Source organism: Prenolepis imparis, unplaced genomic scaffold (genome assembly GCF_030444845.1).
Source record: "Prenolepis imparis isolate NDT839.2.m4 unplaced genomic scaffold, iyPreImpa1.0 SCAF_7, whole genome shotgun sequence".
Lineage (NCBI taxonomy): Eukaryota > Metazoa > Arthropoda > Insecta > Hymenoptera > Formicidae > Prenolepis > Prenolepis imparis.
In genome coordinates this window covers 519006-530527 of record NW_028141165.1, presented here as the reverse complement: position 1 = coordinate 530527, position 11522 = coordinate 519006, and the positions used below count along the sequence as shown (strand labels likewise).

General features: G+C 27.9%; 1 protein-coding gene across 1 annotated transcript; it reads right to left on the bottom strand.

Moving 5' to 3' along the window:
* Window positions 1-601: 601 nt before the first annotated feature.
* LOC145938351 (protein takeout) lies at window positions 602-9021 on the bottom strand. The gene is made up of 5 exons (XM_083041872.1): window positions 8791-9021; window positions 8503-8720; window positions 3710-3802; window positions 1478-1759; window positions 602-1311 (listed from the first exon to the last, which is right to left on the bottom strand). The coding sequence occupies exons 2-5, from the start codon at window positions 8660-8662 to the stop codon at window positions 1007-1009; spliced, it is 840 nt and encodes a 279-aa protein (XP_082897998.1). The 5' UTR covers window positions 8663-8720; window positions 8791-9021; the 3' UTR covers window positions 602-1006.
* Between the last annotated feature and the right edge of the window lie 2501 nt (window positions 9022-11522).

Genomic DNA, 11522 nt, shown 5'->3' with positions numbered 1-11522 from the left:
GTTTTCAAAACACGACATACCATATGTAACGAGTAATTGATGACTTGAACAAAAAAAAATACAAACTACAATTTAAATATTCTAATCAAAGAAATATATAATTTATTGAGCTATGTTGCTTATGATTTTAATAAGATGAAATATCTTAGACCTCAAGAGCTTAAATTTTGCAAAAATTTTCTTTGTATGCAAAATAAATTATTAAATATATTAATTTAATTAATGCAACAAACTTTCTTCTATTTTTTGCATTTCTAGATATTTTAGGTATAAAAATAATTACAAAACCTCCTAGAAAACTTTAAAAGATCTAAGAAAAAGTAAGAGGTTTTTGAGGAATTTCTAATTGACTAATTGTGTCAATTTCTTCCACATTATTAGTTAAGGGTTAATTTAATGATATATCCTCTGATCAATTTAATAATAATTTTTTTTTATTGAAATAAATTTTTTTAACGGATAAAAACGCTGTAAGTGTATGATTAAGATTTTTTTATTTCGAGGTAGATATATTTATTTATCTTGTGAAAAGTAATTTTAAAACATGATAATTACTTTTATGGAACTTGCATATCTAATATAAATCATAATGCTATAAAAAAAATCCACACACGACATACAAATTAAATGTTTAACGTAACTACAACAAAGTCCGTAAATTATATATTATATATATCATTTTATCAATTAATTACTAATCAAACTTAATTTATTCAATGCCATAAAATAACATTTGCAAGTCGATTTTACGCTGTCAATTTAAATTAAATTTTTTTGAACCGTTTTAAATATATCAAATTTAATTATTATTACTTATTTTGCAGATTTGAAATATGAAGTCTATTATGAAAATAATGATGATGCTGATTTAAAAAAAATGTTAATACTGAACATTAAAATGGCAATCTGGTTTGTACTTTCAAATCTTGTAAATCTAAAAAAGACTAAAGTTGCGTGTATTTTTCTATGTGTGTGAACTTAATATGCTATTGAAAATCAAAAACTATTACGTATCATGCATCCAGATTTTCATGGGCAGTTTGCTGAAAGCGGAGTTTAAAAAGTCTTTAAAATGTTTGGCAATACTAGCACTAGCCGCCGGTCTCATCTCTTCGATTATCTCTTTGGCATTCTGATTCAGAAATTGGTTCATTGCCTGTCCGATCACGTTGTTGCCGTTTAGATGATCCATTATGCGAAATCTGACTCGACCGAGGCTGAAGTCGATCAGCAATCGGGCAATTTTCATATAACGAATGCCATCCCTTATTTCTTCGACACCCTGTATGCGAGAGTTTGCCTCTACGTCACCTAAAATATCAAAGTAAATACCGGATTATCAGAACAAGGAAAAGGAAAGCTTATGTACTTTATCATAACATAACGGAGAGATATACTACAATATTTTTATTTTAGATAAATTATATTTTAGATAAATTATTGTGCTTTTTATTGTGTTTTTCATAAGTATACTTGCCGAATAACGCCCAAAAATTTCCATGACTTTGTATGGGAAAAAGAAGTACGTTCCCATTGATATCGTAATTTCCATGAACTTCGATTTTAGGCAATGATAGATGAAGATCAATCCTATACGATGATATATTCACTCGTACTTTGTTGATGCTATAGTTTCCTGGTCCTATCGCAGTGATGTTAGTAAACAACGCTCTAATACGCACCGGTCCTTGGCCATTTTCTATCTTTAATTCAGGAATCACTAACGGTTCGATTGAAGGCAATTCTAGTTCTGGAATACCTGTTAAAGAATTTATGTTATAGAAAGTATTTTCAAGTCAAGATAAGAATTGTTAAAAATCCCGAAAGTATACAGAGAAGATATAATAATGTCAGAATTTATTCTCTAATTGTCACATTTTATTATGACATTTGTTATAAAAATAATGATATTGATTTTTTCCAAGCGCTACATATGTGAACATTGTACATTCTCACAAGGATTTATGAAAAAGATAACAGCTTATTTTTTATTTTTTAGACATTTTTGTATAAAACTTTATATCAATATTTTAATATTTTTATTATTTGGGGTTGAAATACGTAAATACTTTCTTCGGAAATTTAAATCTCGTGTTTTGTTAATTATCGATCACGATTTTATCAATTTATAAAATAATACAATTTTATTTTTCTATTTTATACAAGACGTAAAAATGTAGAAAAGAGAATAAATAATAAGAATAAATATTAATATAAATATAAATAATATATTTTTCGAATAAAATATAGATATAAAAGTAAACTTTGTTCTTTTTTAAAATATAAACATTAGAATTAAGAGATGTGCGATATAGTTCATTTATTGAAATTAATTTAATATATAAGAGAGAAAATAGAATATTCTTACATATTCCTTTTAATTGAATTTACAATTAGTTGAATATTTTGTGACAACAACACACACTGACGCGGCGCGGCGCCGGCGTTCAGTGACTTTGTTGACAAGACGGCAGGGTCGTCTTGTCATTCGCGCGCCGAGGCTTGAGCGAGAAGGTACTGATACGAGACGCTCCGTGTGTCGTCGTATTATTTCTTGCGAGAAATGTGATCGCGACAAATACTAGGTACAAAATATGATTATTCGTTACAATTATTACGATTAACGATTGTTAATTCGCGGGATTAATTGTGTGATTTCCGTGATTAATGATATCAACATGTCAACGTGTCAAAACGCCAATTATTTATATTGCAAAGCAGACATTTTGCACGACATTTTAATTATTTGAAGTAAAAATCGGCGCAATAACAGACAGTAATTATGAATTGTATGTCTTTTATTATGGACGGTATATATAATTATTTCTTTAATAAATAGGTGCACGTGTTTGGAGTCAAATATATTTCGCTTCGCGCATAAAAGTCTTTGCTGATTTAAATTAATTAAGTAATTTGTTCAGACTTATAGATGGAGAACGCGTAATAAAATATAAATAGTCAAATTGAAAAATTTAAAGTACTTAACAAAGAATCTATATTTATAATGGTATATCATAAATAAATAGTTGACTTTTATTTTTATATGTACCAGTTTGCATTATTTTCAATTTTTTCTTAATTAATTAATTGTTATCGTACGGATCAAATATTTTGCGACAAGCATATAATGACATACTTTTTCGACTCCGCTAATTATGTAAAAACGCTATAAAGATCTAAATTAGTTGTACAAATTTTCGCAATATTTCGCAATATTGATCCCGATGAAAGTTTACGGTACACTCTTACAACATGAAAACATTTTACGTAACAATTGATACTAACATTTTGCTGCCTACAAGCTTAATTGATCTACCCACTGCATTAACTGACGCGTTATATAAATTCGATAAAGAAAAAAATCAAAAGAGTTTGATCCACTGAAATAAATATATCGAATGAATAAAATTCCCACATCATGAATATTAATTTCTCGCTGGATGTATTTATATTTTTTATATCAAATTATATGTGAATATTTTGCAATATATAAGAAATGACATAATACGTATTAAAACGGACTCGTTTGTCTACAAGATGATAAATCGTATACACGATTATATAATGACTCGAAGTAATATATATTTAATTTTCATTACCATTTACAATATTTATATTATTTATTATTATTCTATCAGTATATTGGGGAACATTTTGTTGATTTAATGAATTACCGCGTGTTCGCGGTGTACACGTTTATTTTACTCACCTTTCACCAAGTATGGTTGAATATGATTGAGCGTGCCAAGAAAGCACGAGTCGATCTTTGGATCTTTTCTGCTACACGGTAATATGTACTCGGCTGTAAAAAAGAAAACTTGATTGTATGCGATCAGACATTGCGCAATGAACATTATGTAATTAATAATAGGCACAGTATAATAATAATAATAATATAATTTTTTAAACAATGACTTAATCGCGAAATTTTGAAACGAGCAATGAGCGTATCTAATAATCTCTATTAATTTTTCTTAAGTATATTTTATAAACACTGAATGCGTGAATCTAGTTTTCAGACTTTTGTATGTGGAGTAGTATATAGTGAAAAGATTTATTGAAATTGCTAATTCGTATATATATATTTCACACTGCGGTAACAAGACTTGATATTTTAAAGTGTGCAATTTTATGCTTTCGCAATTTTTTGGAAACGCTATGAGGTGCCTAAAATGTTGAATAAATAAAACTAAACAGTAAATGAAATGCATTAAATAAACAATTTTCGAATCAAGATGGTAAAAACTTGTAAAATCGCGTAATTTATATAATAATTATTTTTTCTAACATTATACGAAAATATTAATTATTTATATAAAAAATTAATATTATTAAATAAATTTGAAACTGAGTGAGAATATCAGTATCAAGTTAGTAAGCCTTAAACAGCTAAATTGAATAGAACATTTTTTTATTGTATATTTTCTATTCATTTTATCTCTTCAAGAATAATCTAATACTGTTTGATTTTCTTTTTCTATTTAAATATTCCGTTATATTAATTTTGTTATTCTTTTGTCATTTAATGTGATCAATTGTATACACTAATAACTAATACATTATAAAAATTGTTATTAAGTAAATGACACTATCATTTTGTAATTATTTTATATGGATAAAATTCGCGATTATTATTAATGCTCTACAATCGTTACAATCAAAATTTATCTGAGATTATTCACTTTCAGATCGAGTAATTAAATCAATGTCATTTTTCTTTTTTGTTTATATTACTGAGATATCATTTAAAGATTAATTTGATCTAATGGAACTTATAATTAACATAGAATTATGCTTGACATAAAATTATGCATACGTCCATTTTTCAACAAATTATTCTGCAATGTCTCTTCCTACTTCCTTTCATATCTTTTATGCAATCACTCTCACTTTCAATGACCTCGCAAGGCTAACAGTCAATTGATGCTACTTTACCCGGCTCAAATTTAAGAAACATCAATCAGAGAAAGTAGTATTTTACTTGTATACTTCCGAGGTTTTTAGTGACTTGGAATAATTCGTTATTTTTAAAGAAAATTTTCTATTAAATAACAATTTTAATTGCTTAATTTTTTTACTTTTTAGCGAAAAATAAAAGCTTATGATGATGTCGTATTTTCCATGTGTGTGATTTGATTATTTTATTAGATATATATATGTATGTCATAGTAGTATATATATATTTTTTAAATATTAGAGCAAGCTCTATCATATAAAATGAATTAGTAATAAATACCGTGAGCATTATTGTATTTTACACTCTTTTTTAAAGAATGCATATATAGTCCAAATTAATGTTTATTGTAAAAAACGTGATACTTGATAATTAATAATTATTAAAAAATGTTGTAGTTTTAAGAAAGTTAAATTATGTTGTAATTAACTTTTAGCAATATACAAATTAATTAACTTTTATCGTCATCGATAAATATTCCATATAATAAGTATTCAAAATAATATTGAGATTTATGTAGGCATCTTTAAATTTACGAACTAATGAATTAATTTCCATATATGTTCTAACATCATTATTTAGATTTTTTTCTCGTCAAATACGTAATAGTTAATGTAATAATGTTTTACTATAATTTTTAAAGATATCTATTAATTAACATTTTTAATGAGAGGTATAAGTAAAAAGAATTTGCTTGACTAAAATGTTTCTAAGTATAACGATTCTTGACCTTTGCTGACGTAATTAAAATCTGTGTCAAACAGCAGAAACGTGTTGAAAATCTTCGTATCGATATTATGTCTTGTATAGGAATCTAGTCCACCTGATACATGCCTATATTACGTCGCCACTTTCACTCATGACACTCGATCGACTGCACAAGAACGAATGTACGTATAATGAAAGACAAAGAAAGAATATTATGAGCTATTACAAGCGTTGATATTCACAAACATAAACTGTACGAAAATTAAAAAACCACACTTATTTATCTCTTGGATTATTATTTTTTGAAAATGCTAAATGATATTTTTTTTTAGTTTTAAATTTATATTTAATTAAACGCACACACATACTCTTGATTTAAATTATATATTTTAATGATAGAATATTATTAAAATTGTTTGTTTGTTTTTATTTGTAAACGTATAAACGCATATTTTAATTAGTTTTTGTTAGCTTACAAATTATTCTACTGATGATTTATCTAATAAAAAATATTTCGTAATTAGAATAATATAGAATATTATAGAAATTTCTATATTAGAATAATATAGAAATATTAGGTATAATTTTTTAAATGTAGACCGAGTTTTTAACATAAGGATTTATATCCAGGAAATAAAAAAAAAAGAAATGTGATTTAATTTTCATGCTTAGAGCCTGATTCGCAGACCAGCATTTATCTTCCGAAAAAATGTTGTCGCTTAGGTAATACGTAAAGTATACGGAGTAGAGAATCGGCGGTGCTTTGCGTATGTCGTTGTAATACTGGCTTTAACCCGGTACTTTCTCCGGACGATTGCCGCCGATTCTCGACACCAAGAATTATGCAATCTCTGACATAACCTTCGCCACGCCGTTGAGAAACGTTACGCCATATTCCGTGACATTATATCGGTGAGGACCAATGTGCACGTCGCTTTGCGTCATGTTCATACATGCGAATTATTTTGCTAGTCTGAGCTACTATTATTTTCAGGAATGTTGGATAAAAAGTGTATGGCGTGATGTGGCAAGTGCAAATTTCTTCATGCAAAACGGAATGATCACATTAACAGAGGAAATATTATGATACGATGTTATTAATTTTATTAATGACACATAATTTTGTAAATGATATCACTCAGTGTGTAACACCTTTAAAGTTATCGATTTGTAATGAAAATTAGCTTTTAGTATCGACTTTTGTTTGCAAGTATATAGTTGTATTAGTAATTTTGTATTTTTAATTTTTTAATGTATTGATATTTTTAATTAACAAACAAATTTTTCATTTCATCTAAATGTTCCACTAATGATAATTATAAGTAAATGAGAAATTTTGTTACTATAATATAAATAATCTCATTAGATAAATAAGAGCTAATAATTAAATAAAATATTTAAATAGAATAATTTAGAACTAAATATTTACAATATTGCTATATGCATCTTTTTAAATTGCATATATGCAATTGTTAATTCATAATTACAGAAATATGACAATATAAACAATGATAGCACATTATATGTGTAAAAAATTACAAGAATTTATATAACTCGCTTGCATAAAACTAACTAATTTGCATAGTAAATATTTGTTATGAAAGTTGTTATTTGAATAATAATTTATTGCGTGCAAGATTTTATACAAAATAAAGTTGAAATATTTATTTAACGATTTATATTTTTAAAAGTAATTCTAATGATTGATCTCATAGATATGTATAATAAATTTTTTTAATTAAATTTATATAATTTACAAAAAGATTAAAGATTATTCTCATTATATGATATAAAATAATATATCATTACAGAACAATAACACATTCTAGCACGCGAATAACAATGAGAATGATTAAAAATAGTTTGGAAAAATCAAATATAAATTTGACTATACGTCTCTAATCGAAAACTGTCAAAATGTCGCGAAAGAGTTTCAATAATTAGCAATCGCGATCGCGGAAAGTGTAGGTGCAATCAAGACAAGTTTCCGTCACGTAACTATACGCTGCATCTATTGTTTGTATTTCTTTGGACTGTAACGAAAGAGAAAGGCAGATACGCTCGAGATGTTCGACAAAAAAAAAAAATGCGAATGAAAACGCGAGATTACACTCACATATAATCATTTCCTATTATCTTTTGTGTACGTAATCAATGCGTTTATGCACTCCTCCAAATGAAATAAATATAAGAAAGAAAGATAATAACAATAGAAGAAAGAAAAAAATTTTTTTCAAACTAATAATCTAAATACAGTAGTTTAATTTGAAAATAAATATGTGTCATCAAACTATTATTAGCAAAGATTATTAAATAGAATAAAAACACAAACTTTTTCCGGAAGCATGAAAGAATGTTAGCTTTCTCGTGATTCTTTAGCATCGTTAGCATCTAATAACATTTATTACATAATTACATAATATTAAAAAAAATAAAACTATTTAAAAATGCAAAAATTTAAATTATAAATTAAATCATTAATATAATTATGTGTGTGAATAACAGTAAAAGTGCAAATATTGAAATTATATTTTTTTCCCCTCTATTAGTTAAGAGAACAAAATAGGCCTTAAATAATTGAGGAATATTCGAAATGCTTTAATGAAGATGTTAGTATCTTTTAAAATTATTGCAGTGTTTAGTCTTAGTTCAATGAGAAATAAATACGCGCTATGATTGCGATCGGGTAACTAATGAATATTATCATCGCAATACCTATGACTAACAAACTCGCACGGCGCATAGCAATTAATGTTATTTCAACGTCTCAGTTTCTAACAACTGCGTGAAGGACAAGGTGGAGTTTAGAGATGGAAAAATCATTTTGACACAGATCTTACGAGTGGCGAAATCCGGCTCATTGAGCACCGTAATGTTGGTTTCTGTAACGTTGGTTTCTGTAACGTTGGCTTCCGTAACGTTCTGATCGTTGCAGGACACTAGTAAGATGTTCGAATAGAGTCCCAGAAACAGGATGGAAGCTACCCTCGTGAAGGTCATTCTGATTGTATTCTTCTCAAGAGACACGACACTCTTCACTTTCTCGTTCTGATTACGTCTGCAAAAATGCGAACACATCTTTAGCAATCATGCCGTGTGATTAATTACCCCTTACAAGGGACACTTACGACAAGACACTCGTATTTATGAGCGTGTATCGTACTCTTTTAGCTCAAAGACCGGTAACTTTTTTGGCACAAAGATCGCAGAGAAAACATAATCGCGATATATATATATATATATATATATCGCGATATTGATAGGCTAGAAAAAAGAAGATCGGTGCGAGATAAAGAATGCGAGAAAAAGGGTTCCGCCGATGACTGAACGACTATACTTTGTGATAAACTAAGGACGGGACCCCTTCATATCCTGTCTTATATGCGTGGGGATTCCCCTACTCTGAGAAAGCACCACTACTACCTACCGACTTTAAGAAACCGTCGTTGTGGCCTTTTTCCACATTTACCAAGACAACGTGTTCAACACAATCTATCTTCTATGACCAACTGCATACGAAATTTGCATACGATTGCGATGATCCCGAAGAATGTGTGATTGGATATTGTCGTAAAAACGCACAACTGTTCGTTTATAACTAAAAAATTCTCTGCGAGAATATTACTATGACTTTTTCATCTTTGGCTTTTGTTTTTCACTCGTATAATTGCAGTTTATTATTGCAATTATATCATTAGAGAGATTTTAAATAAATTTTTTATTGATTTTATAAATTTCTTATAATGTAAATTTTTCTTGTGCGTACATTTTTTGGTATAATAATCTTAAAATAATGCAAATTATATATTAAAGACAATATATTAAAGACAATATATTAAAGATAATAAATAGTATTCAAATAATACATTTTATTTTTGACGAAACAAAAATTTAGTGGAAAATAATATTATATATAGGTATATATATATATATATATATATATATATATATATATATGAGACACAGCCAGTTAAGGTAAGATCCAGACAATCAAGGCAAGATGAAGAATACAGAATTAATGCAGGTGTTCTCCAAAAAGTTGGAAACGATTTTCAACGTAGATTGGAGCTATGCATACAAATAAATGGCCAGGTTTTCGAACTTACCTGAAGTAAATGCAAACCCGGATCTTGCCTTGACTCGCTGTATCATTTACCAATCCTGACTGGCCAGAACTGTCAGTTTTTGTTCACCAAACTAATTTACAAGAAAACAAGATGACCTTCATATGATTTTTAAGGGTCAATCTGACTCCACTTTCTTTTTCCGATGTCAAAAAACATCATTTTATTTGAAAAACTAAAGTTAACCTTAAAATCACCTTGAATAAGATCATCTACGATAAACTCAAGGTCCATCGGATATGCCCCTGAAAACCCAACAACTTCTGTATAAAACATTTTTTCATCTGACTACTTTCTATGATGATAAAAGGGGTGCACAATACATCAAATGCAATGAAACAAATAGAAAAAAAATACATTCCTATTTCAATATTTTATATTAATGAGCGCGTATTGCTACAAGTATATAAGTTACATAGACTTTTTCACTGACAGTGAATGTCATGGACAAAAACATAAAAGAAACACTACAGATTTTCTAAGTAGATTGATACGGAAATAATGGTAAATATACTACGCAAAACAATTAAGGGAGCGCTTTAAAACTTGTAAATTTTACCGATTTTTAAGAAGCCATATCTCAGCTTAGGGAGATCGTAGGACAATGGCATTACAAAAAATCTTGCAAAATACAAAGGTGACTATGAGATCCGATAGCTCAGCTCCTAGGTACGATAGAGCAATGTTTCTTGCGCCATTTTAGAGGAAGTTTCTTACTCCAAAACCAATGTGGCGGTATTTTTGGTTCCATCCCTCCTTTTTCCATAGATGGCTACAAAATCATGAAATTTCCAGACTTTTTTCACGATCTGATTTTGGGTCTCACAAGAAAAATAGTTCGATGAGGTGGTGGAACCTCAATGCAACCTTCCCCACTTTAAAGTCGAGGCTTCACCCGTTCAAACGCGCCTAGAAACATTGTCCTACGATCTCCCTAAGCTGAGATATGGCTTCTTAAAAATCAGTAAAATTTGCAAGTTTTAAAGCGTTCCCCTAATTGTTTTGCGTGGTGTATATAAAAAACGTTATAGCCACAAATGAGTAATATAAATAAATACGCACGTATAGAAAAAAAAAGATAACTAGTAGTTATTAACTATTTATAGATAACTGGAAAGAAAATTAAATAATCACCTTTTTTACAGTTACACATGTAAGAGCTAGAAGATGTTATTATACACAATTTTCTATATATATCTAGAGCACAATATCTTATATTAAGAAGAACTTAACAATAAAAAAAACACTATGTACATATGTATTTGCTTCAATAAAGTTTCGTTTTGTGTAAAATATTGCGCTCTGAATTTATATAGAAAATTTGAAACGAACTTTCCAAACAACCTAATAAATATTTCTTACATTATTCTCATTGCTATTTTAAATTAATATCTGAATTAATGCATATAATTTATTGATAATAATTAATCCTTATTTTTTTTAATAGTCAATATTAAAAATTTTATTTATCATTTAAAAGTTGTATGAACCAATAAAATAAATAAATTTAGTTTAAATAAATAAGACAGTTTTTATTCTGCGATAATCGACACTTTGATCGAGCATGATTATTTATCTCTTTGAATTCATTCTCGGTGGAAATTTATTTCTCATTGCGTTAAATAATTTAAATAAATTATTTGAAAATTCTTTATTGAAGAAATATAGCTTGTATGATAAATAAATTAAATTTATTATAATATTTTATTACAATTATATGTACACACACACACACA

What these genes read in the sequence shown, in the direction of transcription:
- LOC145938351 (XM_083041872.1), bottom strand. Translation starts at nt 8,662, where the DNA reads ATGACCTTCACGAGGGTAGCTTCCATCCTGTTTCTGGGACTCTATTCG. An exon ending in TGAGCCGGATTTCGCCACTC is followed by an intron (nt 3,803 to 8,502) that starts GTAAGATCTGTG and finishes TCTTTTTTACAG; the next exon opens with CCGAGTACATATTACCGTGT. An exon ending in TCAACCATACTTGGTGAAAG is followed by an intron (nt 1,760 to 3,709) that starts GTGAGTAAAATA and finishes ATTCTTTAACAG; the next exon opens with GTATTCCAGAACTAGAATTG.